Source organism: Poromitra crassiceps (genome assembly GCF_964638095.1).
Source record: "Poromitra crassiceps genome assembly, chromosome: 11".
Lineage (NCBI taxonomy): Eukaryota > Metazoa > Chordata > Actinopteri > Beryciformes > Melamphaidae > Poromitra > Poromitra crassiceps.
The window spans coordinates 38,553,044-38,567,739 of record NC_139643.1 but is presented as its reverse complement, the minus strand read 5'-3'; the positions used below and the strand labels follow the sequence as shown (position 1 = coordinate 38,567,739).

General features: G+C 44.3%; 1 protein-coding gene and 1 long non-coding RNA gene across 2 annotated transcripts; both read left to right on the top strand.

Annotated features, from left to right (window-relative positions):
* Window positions 1–754: 754 nt before the first annotated feature.
* Window positions 755–7,814, top strand: pef1 (penta-EF-hand domain containing 1). Its single transcript, XM_083646176.1, has 5 exons — window positions 755–805; window positions 1,415–1,670; window positions 3,820–3,975; window positions 5,443–5,586; window positions 6,153–7,814. The coding sequence occupies exons 1-5, from the start codon at window positions 785–787 to the stop codon at window positions 6,380–6,382; spliced, it is 807 nt and encodes a 268-aa protein (XP_083502302.1). The 5' UTR covers window positions 755–784; the 3' UTR covers window positions 6,383–7,814.
* Window positions 7,815–9,576: 1,762 nt separating this feature from the next.
* LOC310784561 lies at window positions 9,577–13,767 on the top strand. The gene is made up of 5 exons (XR_014553130.1): window positions 9,577–9,659; window positions 10,234–10,337; window positions 10,752–11,003; window positions 11,161–11,193; window positions 13,616–13,767. It is a non-coding gene; the product is annotated as an uncharacterized lncRNA (long non-coding RNA).
* Window positions 13,768–14,696: the final 929 nt, after the last annotated feature.

Here is a 14,696-nt window from a genome sequence, read left to right as displayed (position 1 = left end):
GTTTCACCTATGATCTATTTTGCAAATCGCTCTCCGCTCTCTGTGTGCTGCTGCCGGTGCGCGGCCGCTCTCAGGCAAGACAAGTCTTGAATGGATTACTGTGAAATCGCCACGGCATTTCCTTGAACGGCTTGGTCCCGCGGCAGTTTTTTCTTTGATTTCGGTCGTCTGGGGGAGCACTGTCAACACTTAGTGGGTCGGTAAAATAGATTATACACATTATCTTGCTCCAATAGTGATCTCGAAGATGTAAAAGTTGTTGATTGATGTACCACCGTCAAAAAAAAAAAATGTTTATCTAAGACGAGTTATTTCGGCTCTGGCACTTAAGCGTTGGATTATGTAAGACGAATTATTTCGGCTATGGCACTTAAGGTGTTAAGAAAGGATTTTGCTGGGTATAACCTGTGTATTAATTTAAAAGTAACTTATCTCACTTTATTGGTAATCAAATAGCCTATCTGAGTGGCAAGGCGGACCACACTTTTCCAAGGCACATTCTCTACTATACCGTCCATTCCAAAAGGAGATTATGTAAGGGATTGTGACAATGGGGATTAGGGCGGTTTCGGTAGAGTAGGATGACGTATCGTGACGTACTTTTGCATGACTCACTTGTTCCGTCGTCATCACTCTTCCATTCTAGCCGTCCAATCAGGAGCAGCGGGTGTGGGTGCTGTTTTGACAGACAGGCACATGCACCAATAACTCGCCTGAGTGGGCGGTGCTGTTGCCGCCTTTACGGATGCTTTGTTGAAGGAAGTAAATCTGTTCTCGGATCGACATGAGTTTCCATTACGGCCAGGTAATGAAATGCTGCTTTTTTCAATACTTTATAATAAGTTAATTAACTGATTTAGTGCCTTGATGAAGCTGTAGGCAACGGTTTATCTCACGGTAAAACAAGCAACCAGTCATTTGGCTGCTACAACTGTTTGGCTTGTAAAAAGCAAGGCTGGTAGCATTCATGTTAACTGGTTAACGATTGTTACAGTAGCGTTAGTTTGAGTGTGTAGCAGTGGGATGTGATTGTTTCAAACGGCTGTTAATTTAGTCAAATGTTGTTTGTTTGAAGTCAGTGTAACGTTATTTTGACATGACTGTAATGTATTCTACTTATAGTTGCTGTGATAATAACATGCAGGATCTGTTTCAACCTTCAGTGACTTTATGAAACGGTAAAATTATATAAAATCTAACTAAATGACTCTCTACATGTCCACATGAAACTTTATGGAGCACAAGTGCCTGTACTTACATAAAAGTGTCAACCATTATCCAGGCTCCTCTTCTAAAGTTCACGTGTTTTTAATCTCACACGAGAGGCTAGTCTAATGAGCTCCATCCAGTTCAACACAGCGCATATGTTCCTCGTATGTATCTCAGCGAACCTTGCCCTTGTCTGTCACTGTAGGGTTACCATGGAGCACCAGGAGGGGGCAACCCACCACCAAGTGCTCCATACGGGGGTGGAAGGGGTCCATATGCGTCTGCCCCGTCAGCTCCATATGGAGGCGCAGCGGGTCCACAGGGAGCGCCTTACGGGGGATATGGAGCCCCGGGACAGGGGGGGCATTATGGGCCTGGACCGGGGGGTGCCCCCGCCGGGCACTATGGGGGCTATGGAGGACAGCCTCAGGGAGGAGCGTATGGACACCATGCTCCTGCAGGTGAGTGAGTATAGGCTGAGTGGAGCTGTGTTAGCATGTACACAGTGTGCTTGCCCGGGGGAATGTGAGCTGACTGTCGAGGCGAGCGAGCGAGCATCCTCTGAACACAAGGAGACTGCAGATAGGTTCTCATCCTCCCTCCGTCTGTCTCTTTCCCCATCCTCTCTCTGTCTCTCTCTGTCTGTCTGTCTGTATCTCTCTCTCTGCTGGTATGATGAATGGAGCATGACGGACACTCTATGGCTCAGACAGTCATGTAGAGGCAGGGTTCAGTTTGTGCCCCATAGCCGGATTACATGGTTGGAGTGATGACTCGGGTAATACTGAGTGAGGGCTAAAGAGATGGGTAAAGAGTGTAAAGTGTGGGTGTGTGCGTGCGTGGGTGTGTGTGTGTGCGTGCGTGCGTTTACACTGTTTCTTGTAGCGGCTGAGTCACAACCTGATAGCGTGTGTTGCTATCACTCCCCACAGGGACAGAATCCATCAGGGCCTGGCCTTAAGTGTCACCCATCCCTCTCGCCCCATTCATTCTTCTGACAGTCAGCCCTGCCTCCTCCGCTTCTCCTCTCATGCCACACCAGATTTTCTAAGTCTCCCTCTCCTCTTGCATTTATTCAGCTGCAGGTGTCTTGCCCCCAGACTATCTCTCTCTCACACTGAGATGACTTTTCCTCGACCCTTGACCCCGCCGCTACCTTATTTTCACAATATGGCCTAAGCCAATAAATAATCTTATCAGCATTCTCCCTCCTCCTGCTGTGCACACTGTACTGAATACTGAACTAAGGTTCTCCCTCCTCCTGCTGTGTGCACTGTACTGAATACTGATAACTAAGGTTCTCCCTCCTGCTGTGCACACTGTACTGAATACTGATAACTAAGGTTCTCCCTCCTCCTGCTGTGAACACTACTGATGAATACTAATAACTAAGGTTCTCCCTCCTCCTGCTGTGCACACTACTGAATACTAATAACTAAGGTTCTCCCTCCTGCTGTGAACACTGTACTGAATACTGATAACTAAGGTTCAGTAAAGCTACTTTTGAAATGTAATTCTTAGCTGGCCCGGAAGGCAATACATTTTTTACTCCAAGTCATTATCTTATCAACTTTCACTTACTTGTGGATTGTTTTTATTTATTTATTATGAATAGTGGCGTTCTTATCAGCATCTACAGCTGTGATTGACCGTTACTGTATTTCAAATTTGGTGAATCCTTTGAATCTCACAATTAAAATGCCCTTTGCCCATTTCATACATTCTACCAACAAGTAAGCCAATATATTATCATCGCCCACTAATCATTTATGACAAATGCATTTAAAATCTGCTTAGTAGCAGTAGTATTTTGGCATAACCTCTATGTCAATTCATTATGTGCCATAATGTAATAAACTATTTTACAAATTGATGGCTAAACACCAAGGCAAAGGTTTGAATCAAGCACAGATGTATTACTACTTGTGATCAGCTCAGCTTTCTGTTTGAAAGACAGCACAGTTTCAACTGTCACAGTGGAGGCATGTTTCTTAGACTGGAGATGATGTGCCACTTGTCCTCTTCTCCATACTTATACTGCCACCACATATAAAGCCTCAGCCAGGACATCACTGATGATGAGAATGTAGGGAAACAGTGGATGGATAAATCCAGAAGGAGGCGATAATGCAACGTCAACGATGCCAACTTGCCGTAAAAGACCATGACATCACAATTGCTCAAGTGACATCAGTGATGATGACATCACAATTGCTCAAGTGACATCACTGATGACATCACAATCATGACACACATGCCCAGAGACACCACTTAGACCATTTTAATTAAATGAAAGAAAGAAAGAAAGAAAGAAAGAAAGAAAGAAAGGGCAGAGATGAGGCAGAGTGTGTGACTACTTCCTTCCCTAAAAGCTTCACTCTCCTTTCCTTTCCTCTTTTACTATTGCTTTTTGCTAACACGGAAAATAGTAGAGACAACAGGTTAAACTAGTTGGCCCACAAAGATGAATATGAAGAAGAACGCAATGATGGAAACAGACAACATGCTAGGAAAAGAATATTCTGTAGGCTGGCATCTTAAAAGTCAGTCTGAAACACTTTTGCCCCTTCTCCAGCTTCTAAATACGCTATTTCCCCCCTGTCCATATAGGCAACATCCCCCCTGGTGTTAACCAGGAGGCGTACCAGTGGTTCCAGACGGTGGACACGGACCACAGCGGCTCCATCACGCTGAAGGAGCTGAAACAGGCGCTGGTCAACTCCAACTGGTCCGCCTTCAACGACGAGACCTGCCTCATGATGATCAGTGAGTCCAGCAGTTGCACAGAGTGTCGGCTGCTTGCTGAAGAACCGGTTGTACCAGAGACAATAGATAGAGACACCCCAACTTCCAGTCACTTCCTGTTTCTGTGCCACAGAGGTTTCGCCACTAACCACACCCATTTAGGAGACAGGTCAGCCAATGAAGGTTCATAACATTGACAGACAGCCAATCACAAGCTGATGACCATGCCTATTTAGGAGACCGGAAGAGTACCATTTCTTATTATTGGTGGAACCTGGAGTGGGGTGTCTCTAATCTCTATTAAAGGTCTCTGGTTATACTGTGCTTTGACTGTTTCCTGAAGCAGGAAACAATGTCAAATACTTTGAGGGATTTAAATGGCTACAGGGAGGAGAGAAGAAATATTTTAGGAGGCATCCGGGTAGTGCAGCGGTAGACCCCCTGCCTAGTGCCTACTGACATGAGGGTTGCAGGTTCGAGCCCCCGTATTACAGTACCTCTGGCTTGGTCGGGCATCCGTACAGGCGGAATTGGCCGTGTCTGCGGGTGGAAAGCCGGATTAATGGTATGAGTCATGGTCGCTGCACTAGTGCCTCCTCTGGTTGGTCGGGGCGCCCGGGGTACCCTGGGAGAGGAACTGAGTGGAATAACGTGATCCTCCGACCCACATGCTGGTGAAACTCCTAGCTGATGTATCGGAGGAAGCATGTGCTAGTCTACAACTCTCCCCAGATCGGCAGAGGGGGTGGAGCAATGACCCGGACACCCTAACAGGGAATTGGCCAAGTACAATAGACTACTTGCACAACTCCACTACTTCCTGAAATGAGTAGGGCATCTTGGTTTCCTGTCCTACACTATTGGATGAACTGATTAATGTCAGGTGTGCCTGATCACTGTTGTTGTGACTGCAGCAGTCAGGCACACCTGACATTAATCAGTTCATCCAATAGTGTAGGACAGGAAACCAAGATGCCCTACTCATTTCAGGAAGTAGTGGAGTTGTGCAAGTAGTCTATTGGGGAGAAAACTGGGGGGGGGGGACAGTGTGAAAGGCAAACGGAAGGTAAGGTGTGTTTCCATGCGGTTGACTCTCAGTGGTGTGATGAAGGTATTAAGAGTAAGACAGAGTATGACAAAAAGATTCCTAGATGACAGAGTAAAAGTTCTCACAGACCTGAATAGAAAACCTCTCAACCAGGAGTCAGTAAGCCTAGTCAGGACTAACCCGTGATCACACTATAGCCTGTGAGTATCCCTACATTCCAGTCGCACTTGCTAAGTAAAGAAAGACTGGGACTATTCATGAGAGGCCAGTCAATAAGGAGAAATGTGTGACTTGTGTGTATCACCTTTTGATAATGTGTGCAGGGCATCTGCAGTGCACATAAGAGAAATGCACTTCATATTTGTACTGTTTTGAACAATAACTGAAGGAAAGTGACAGCTGTGTGATTGAACGTGTCATGTTTTTGTGGTTCTTGTTAGACATGTTTGACAAGACGCGGTCGGGTCGCATGGACCTGTTTGGTTTCTCAGCACTGTGGGACTTCATGCAGCAGTGGAGAGCTCTGTTCCAGCAGTACGACCGCGACCGCTCAGGCTCCATCAGTGGCCAAGAGCTACAGCAAGGTACCGTGCGTGTGTGTGTGTGTGTGTGTTTTAATGCTGCTACACACTAGTGTTTTTAAACATCAATATATCATTGTCAAATTAATTGCGATGCGTTGGTGTAATTACCATAAACAAATGAAACAGTGGTTGAGACGATTGGTAGCCTCTATCTCACACCGGCAGTATTGTTTGTGCCGTCTCTAAAAGTAAGGCCATATTTCCCATAAACCGGTGGTTCTCAAAGTGGGGTCCGTGGACCCCCAGGGGTCCTTGAGGGGATTCCAGGGGGTCCCCAGCAAAAAGGTGGATAATTTGTTTTCACTATAATTCCACCCATAAGTAACACAATGACAGAATGTATGACTAGTTTGGTCATGGGTTTCATACATCTTACATCATACATTCTATAATAAAACATTAGCCAAAACAAATATCAGACGGGCGACCCTGGGACAGAATATTATCAGATGGGGGGGGGGGGGGTCTGTGGTCTAATTTGTCTCAGTTTAGGCGTCCTTGACGTGAAATCCTGTTTGCGTCCTGATGCAAAGCGTTTTTCTCTGCTCCTCCATCCCTCTCCTCAGCTCTCGCCCAGATGGGCTACAACCTGAGTCCCCAGTTCACTGAGATGTTAGCGGGGCGCTTCACGGTGCGAGGCGGGCGACCCGGCATGCAGCTGGACCGCTTCATCCAGGTGTGCACCCAGCTGCAGAGCATGACCCAGGCCTTCAGGGAGAAGGACTCGGCCATGACGGGCAACATCCGCATGAACTACGAGGACTTCCTCTCCACCACCATCAGCAGGCTCATGTGAGCCTACAAAACCAGCAGCTTACCCTGCTGCACTGCTGGGAGGACAGTGTGACGCCAGGTTCACGCCGCTTTCCCCCCAGCTGTCCCATAAGTGCCCCCAGCTGTTGCTGTGCCCATATGCCAGTACACGTTATTCTAGGGCCGGTTGCTGTAAATCGATAAAGTTGAGCATCACGGAGTTCACTGACTATTTGTAATGGAGGCTGAAGCCTTTTCTGGATGCCCTGAGTTTGAGCAGTGGTCAGCAGGAACCTGATTGTGGTTTCATAACTTCTGAGGTTGCTCTGAACAGTTTTTAGTATTACCAGAGATGTAGGGTTGGATGACATTATGGTTTGAAATCAATGTCATGTCCTGGTCACTGCACTAGCGCCTCCTCTGGTCGGTCGTGGGTGCCTGTTTGGGGGGGGAGGGGAACTGGGGGAGTATTGTAGGTCCTCCCGCGTGCTACGTCCTGCCGGGGGAAACTCCCTGCTGTCAGGTGAAAAGAATCGGCTGGCGACTGCACGTGTATCAGAGGAAGCATGTGCTAGTCTATGGCTCTCCCCAGATCGGCAGGGGGGGTGGAGCAACGACCGGCCCAGCAGGGGCAATTGGCCAAGTACAATTGGGGGGAAAATAGGAGAAAAATCAGAAAAGAAAAAAAAAGGACTAGTGGACTGACTATGCTTTGCAGTATTAACTATACATATCCTGCTATGTATATTAATTATACATATCATGCTATGCATATTAACTATACATATCCTGCTATGTATATTAACTATACATATCCTGTGAACTCGCTCACATGCAGCCTTTATACCATATTCTCCTGTGCCATTAAAACCTCATGTAACCTTTTGACTTCATGTATATCAAGGATGCCCAATAGCTAGAGATCTCGGGCCATCAATATGTAGCTCGCCAAAGAGAAAAGAAAAAAATAAGCATAAACTAAATCCCACTCATGTATAGCGAACTCGGTATCTACAGTAATTAACATTTTAACATTATTAAACACCACATTCCCACACAGTGCTTCCATGTAATGCTTGCACATACTGAGAGAACAAAAAAGGGCAGTGCATTTCTAATACCAGCTTCAATGTTAGCCTCACACTGAGTGGGGGTTTCCTCTCTGCTGAAGATTTGTATCATTTGATTTTGAACCAATGGTTGTAATTAATGTATTGATTACATGATTCGAGACCAAACGAGTAACCCACCTAAACAGTTATGTAAGACTGTTTTGGGAACAGAAATGCCCAAGAGACCCTAAGGATCCAAAGTGTTCACCGTTCATGTTTGCCAGTTTCAGCTCAGTGAAATGGGATGTTCAGTGACTGTGGGGCCAATACTTTCTATGTGTGTTATATTTAGCAGCTTATGCATTCTTCCCAAGGTTTAGATTTTGAAATGAGTAACATGCCAAAAACTAATAAATGCTTTTATATCACATGTTGATGTGTTCATTATGCTTAATGCACAACCAGAATCTTAAGCCCTATTCACACTAATGCGAGGAGAACATCAGCTAAATGTCACAATTTGGGTACGGTTCACATAAACAATATTGACTAAATATCTATACTGGCAGGAACTTGAGTTGTTTTGCTGGTCTAAAAAGGAAGAGAGCGGTAACTGAGTACTAAAACTGAGAAAAATGACTCCACATTTCATCTTCTGTCCTAACAAAAGTATTGTTACAGTAGTGAACAGCACCTACAGCTAGTTGATGAATTCCAAACCCTAGTCATTATGTCTGACCTTAAAAGCACCCAATTATTATTTTATTTTTTTGCCTTAAGGCCACATTGTACCCTTATAATAATGTTCATAATAACCATCTGCTATTCTGCACCATCTGCTGCTCTGCTCTATCAGCGTCTGTGTGCAGGAGTCCTTCTGCTTCTGCTTCTGCTCTTCCCATTGAAAAACCAGAGGTGACCCATCAAAAGTCTCTTGTGCCTCCTGTTTGGTCAACTCACACCATCTCCTCCAAGCTTCATTTGTGCACGTCTGGAAACGTAGCTCTCCCTGGTCTACAAGCACACTTTCTCTGCTCCTTCCTCTGTTCATGCACAATCATAATGCTCCTCATGCTCAGTTGACACTTTTCAGAAGATGTAGTGTGGAAACTTATCCACTGCTCTTTCGGGGTCAGAGAACCCACAGTTAGTGAATGTATTCTGGGGTGTTACTTCCTGTTCCTATGAGTCAGGGTGGGACTGGGACTTGTGCAGGTGCTCACCACTTCCAGCATCTATTTTGGGTCCGTCGTTGAAGCTGCACTGGGCAACTCTGCTCTGGCAGCCCCAAATGGCAGCGGAAGATCTGGTTTTTGAAAGTTTGACCCCAGAAACTCTGTAGTTCATTCAGTCAGGTCATCGTTACTCATCAGACCTAAATTTCTTCTTCTTAGTTGGTGGCTAGTAGGATGGAGATGATGAAAAGAAAAATCTGTTTAGCAGCAAACTCAGCTGTCATCCATGATTCCAGCTTTCCTTTGATGGAGCACTCACTGCTAAATGCAGTCCATTTAACTACTGTTTTGTATTTCGTTCTTAAATTTCCAGTTGACATTTCCTGTGCGATGAGGATTTCCCATCAGCCAGTGACCTGACCCCGGAAATTAATTTGAGCAAATAAGAATAATCTACGGAGTCTCAATTAGTGGCGATGAGATGCTGTTCAAGAGAATCGGAGCAGCAGGAACGATACTGTGTTTGCTTTACCACACTGTTGTGACAAAAAGAGAGCTGAGCCAGAAAGCAAAGCTCTCGATCGACCGGTCGCTCTTCGTTCCTTTTGGCACTGTGAAGTAATTGATTTATTATCCTGTCATTGTAACCAATTGTAACCAAATGTAACCAACCCTGTTTACTATGTGAAGTCTGTGGGTGTGGGTGGGAGAGGGTGAGTGAGCTGTCTGTATCTGGGTAGTGGTAGTGTATGTTCTGCAATGCTGTTTTGTATATGTGTGTATGTGTTTTCTGTATTTGTGTTTATAGGATCCCCTCGAAAATGACATGTGACATCTCAAGGGGGCTATCCTGTCAATAAGTTTTTAAAATGATCGCGAATCAATTTGATTATTGATAGTGATTTTGGATATTGTTAGCTATATTGTTATATAAAGTATCAATATGTGGCAGTTGGAGTCTGAAAACTTATGTCGAAAGGTAACTGGAGGTCATGTGACATCGGGAGGGGGCGGGGGTGAAAGCGAAAGATTTATTTCTCAGAGCCTTTCATCACATCCACCATAGCCAGGACTTCATCATTTCGACGTCAAGGTATGATCAAATTTAAAATGTTACTGGGTGTGTCATTTAAATAGTTACCACTGCGGTCAGGATCCATGTTAGTTTACAACTTGCGAAACTTGAAAAACATGCTTGTGCTGACTAGAGGTTAACCCAACGAGAGAATGTAGTGCATAATAGCTTTCACTCTCTCCTGTTATCTCCCCATCTACATTATATTATTTTACTATCTATTATATTATATTTGCGTTGTTCGAGTCAGTGGCGTCGAGTCACATTTTTGAGGAGCGGTGTGCCAGCTTGCCAGCTTGTGTGGCGCGGCTGGCGTGTCACGAAAGCAGGAGGCTTTAAGGCCTAGTTTACACAACAACGCTCCTGCATAAAACAGCAAACTTTTGTTGTGTTTATGCCTTCCGTTTACATAACACATAACGTAATTGGGGCCTGAAAATTCTTAGAAGTCTGTCTAAAGCAGGGGTTCCCAAACATTTCCATGCCAAGGCAGGCCCACCAAATAGCATTAGCATTTGGCCGTGCCCCCCCCTTAACAATTACATTTGTATCTCAAATCTTTTCTTTTCTGTTTTCAATTATGTTCTTCCAGAGTCAGACTACTATATTACCCACACCAGGGGAGAATGACAATCAACGTGCTTCTTGCAGTTTATGTGGTGGCTGGATGTGTTCGTGTAGTTGGAAGGCCTGTTGGTATGTGGAGAGAACTGCATTTCACTATCATGCATATTGTATAATTTACTGATTGAGATTAGTTGAAATTCTATGATGTAGTCAAAATTAATTACATTCCTATTTTTTTTAAGTGTTGGAGTGAAGATGGTGTGAAATATTTAAACTGATAGAGTATGAGATAATTTACCCTCAGAAGTGTAAAACATGATCTCATTTACCAAAGTAAACCTTTGATGCTTTGCATGATTATTATTTTTTAAACAGCCTAGTGAAACTATCCAAGTCCTATTCCTCAAATAATTTATTCATAATAGCCATCATCCTCTCACACTGATGAGAAATAGGACAGACCTTTATGATTTACCCAGAAAAGTATTTTGTTTTCTGTTGGACACTAAAGCCATTTGGGACTTGTATCTTGTTTTAATCCAGACACCTGTTTTGCCTGCGATGATGACACATGTTCAAACTTGCAGTCAGTATGGCATGGTGAGGAGCGTTTGTACCAGGTGCCGAAAAACAAGACGTTTCCTGATTGCTCTGACAGACTCCCTCCCACTAAGCAGTGTGATGTGTGTTGCCTCGCTGGAGGAAAGATCACCATTATCTGTTCAGGAGCGAGTCGTGTCGAATCTGTCGATGTAGAAGATAATGCAGGGGAAATCATTCCTACCAAGCGTACTGGTAAGTTATATGTGGCTATTGTAAACCTATTTTTAGGTTACACAAACATATTTTAAACATGACTATCTCTTTCGAGGTGCATACTGTATGTGCATATTTGTGCGTGTGTCTGATTCACATGCCTAATTTTACCATGAAATATATTTTGTCTCAACAGGCTGTCCCACCACGACCATTCCTGAAGAGAACAGTAAGCCTGCACTCTATTACAAAATACAATCCATGATCCTACTTGGACATGCACACATGTCTATTTCAAATACACTAGAAATATCGCATGTTCCTAGCATCCCGTAGAAAGTAAGCTGGTGGTGCCCTGGTACTGGCTAGCCTACCCCGTTAAGTCACCAAATACACATTCCAATCACTGTGCAATCACTGTGCCCAGCGGTTTTGTCAGGAAAGTAGTTCCGGCTATGTATAATGTGGTGAGTGCACGTCACAACATGTACATGAGACCGTTTCCAAATTTGGCTCAAATATCCACTTGGACTCAAGGATGAACTGATTAGATTTTGGTGGTCAAAGTTCAAGGTCACTGTGACTTCACGACCACCATTTTCATGCTCGTTAACATGATATCTCAGGAACGCCTTGACGGATTCTCTTTAAATTTGGCTCAAACGTCCATTTGGATTCACCGATGAACTGTTTGGATTTTGGTGGTCAAAGGTCAAAGTTCAAGGTCACTCTGACCTCACGACCGACCGCCTGTTTCAGGCTCTTTAACATGATATCTCAGGAACACCGTGAGGGAATTTCTTCATATTTGGCTCAAACATCCACTTGGACTCAAGATAAACTGCTTAGATTTTGTTGGACAAACGTCAAAGTTCAAGGTCACTGTGGCCGCATGTCCGTCCTTTCCATCAAGGAAGGTGGCGGTGCTAGGTAAAGGGCGCCATAGCTATAGGGATAGGAAGGTCGTAGAGAGTTGGGATTTTGAGGGGTGGGTAGGGGTTGTGGGTGGTGGGAGGAGGCGTGGTGAGGGAAAGGGCCGGACCTATGCAAAATGGGCTATAGCTAAGGATACGAAGGTCATAGAGGGCCGGGGGTTCGTGGGGTGGCTTGAGAGAGTGGCTAGGGGGTATGGGTGTGGGGGTCAAGGAAGGGGGCGGGGCTAGGGAAAATGTGCTGTAGCTAGGGATAGGAAGGTCGTCAGGGTTCAAGGGTTGGGTAGAGGGAGTGGATAGGGGACTCTGGGTGGTGAGAAGGACCATGGTGGGAGAGGCTGGTGGGGCTAGGGGAAAGGGGCCGTAGCTAGGGATAGGAAGGTCATAAAGAGTCGAGGTTTAAGGGGTGGGTAGAGGGAGTGGTTGTGGGGATGGGGGTGGTTTAGCAGTAGGGGTAGGACCATTTTCCACATTATGGATGTAGACTGCTGATTTGTTGGCGGAGGCATACATCCGCAATGCGGTATTTCTAGTTTTTCATAAGATGTGTTTGTTGCAGGTCTTTGCACTCCACTTCACCATAGCTTGTATTTCTTCTTCTTGGGACCTGTTTCATCCATTTTCAGTGGCAAAGCAAGCAGAGCCCATTGAGTGTATACATATGATGATCATCACGCTAGAGCTTGAGTGAGTGCAGTGACACACAGGCAGGGTAATTTGGTGCGGTTGCCAGGTACCACGACACATCCTACAGTCTGGACATATTTCAGAAACTGTGAAACAACCATTTGAGTTGTATCACTATGAAATTGGGAGATTATTGGTGGGAGAAATTACCAATCGGGAGCACAGCGGAAGAAAGGGTTAAAAATATGGAGACTCCCACATAAATCGGGAGTGTTGGCAAGTATGCTGTGTTAAGCAGTAAGCCTCATTGCTTCAGAAAGACGTTGGTGTGTTGTCTACATGATTTTCAGGGTTCTCAAAGAAAAAAATAATAGTTGAATATTCATATTGGGCCGACAGACAAATCTGAGTCGGGTACAGCCCTAATTCATTCAAATATCTTGGATTTGGGATTGACTCCGAACTCTCCTTTAAGCCCCAAATATATTTTATTATAAAAAGAATGGCTGTCTGAGTTTACTTTATCATTGTTTTACTTTCCAAATCAGAAAAATAATTATTTCTCAGTTGATACTCCCTATTATTGATTATAATGCTGACATTGACACCTCTGACACTTATCTAGCCTCTAATGTTATATTTAATTTGGTGTGTAGATTTGTTTTGAGATGTCCATAGGCTATAGAACTCACTAGGCATGGGTCGGTTCGAAAATTTTGAAACCGGTTCGATATTCCCCCCAAAAACGTATCAAACCGGTATATCGGGGGGGGGGGGGATTTGTGTACCCCATAAATTACTGTAATGCGACTGCAGTTGGTGGCGATAATGCACCTCTAAGCTGGTATGCCAACCAAGCACTAACACTGAAAGGTTTTTTCGGTTCGCACGTGATAACCGGTTTGTGCTTATACACCGAACCGAACCGGTAAAACCAGAAATCGACCCATGCCTAGAACTCACCATTGTTTCATTTACTGTGTTTATTTCAATTGCCATTCTTACAGTATTTGAAATAGTTTTTGGTTCCATGTTCCATTCCTCATATTATTCTCCCAGACATATGCAATCTCCCTTCTTCTTTGTCCCTAGAATTATCAAAGAAGTCGGAGGCAGGACGTTCCAATCCAAAGCTCCTTCTCATTGGAATACTTGTCGTTGTCCTCCTTCTCTAAGATCCACTCGCATCTGTGAAGCCCTCTGAGACATGCTTGTGTACAAATAAACTTGGCTTGAGTTATCTATCTAACGCATAATGGCAAAATCTATGTATGTATGTATGTATGTATGTAGGCTATGTATGTACAGTATGGTATATGCATCATGCATGCATGCATGTGTAACGGCGTTGTGTACGTGGTACTTGCAGCAACCCATGTTAAGGGCTTGTCCAGGGGTGGATACGAGCCGCCGACCTTCGGCTTGGGAGTCAAAGACACTAACCACTCCACCAAGAGAGCTAACTCCCTTGGCGGAGCTGATTAACATGCCTTTATACTGGGGAGTGAGTTTAACCAATCCACTCGCTACCACTCGGGACTCACGAGGAATCAACGCTGATTCACCTCGGTTACACATGCATGCATGCATGCATGTATGTATGTATGTACTGTATGTATGTATGTATGTATGTATGTATGTATGTATGTATGTATGTATGTATGTATATATGTATGTATGTATGTACACATGCATGCATGCATGCATGTATGTATGTATGTACTGTATGTATGTATGTATGTATGTATGTATGTATGTATGTATGTATATATGTATGTATGTATGTATGCATGCATGCATGCATGCATGTATGTATGTATGTATGCATGTATATGTATGTATGTATGTATGTATGTATGTATGTATGTATGTATGTATGTATGTATGTATATATGTATGTATGTATGTATGCATGCATGCATGCATGCATGTATGTATGTATGTATGCATGTATATGTATGTATGTATGTATGTATGCATGTATGTATGCACGTATGCATGTGTATGCATGTATGCATTATCTATTTAAAGGTGCGGGTACCCGTTACGAGGACCAAGACATCCTGGCTGCAAACCAAATTTCCCTATAAGGGACAATTAAGATACCTTGACCTTGATGAAAGAGGTACAGTGGCGAAGTGGCGAGGCAAAATAAGAGGACAGGCAAACTAAA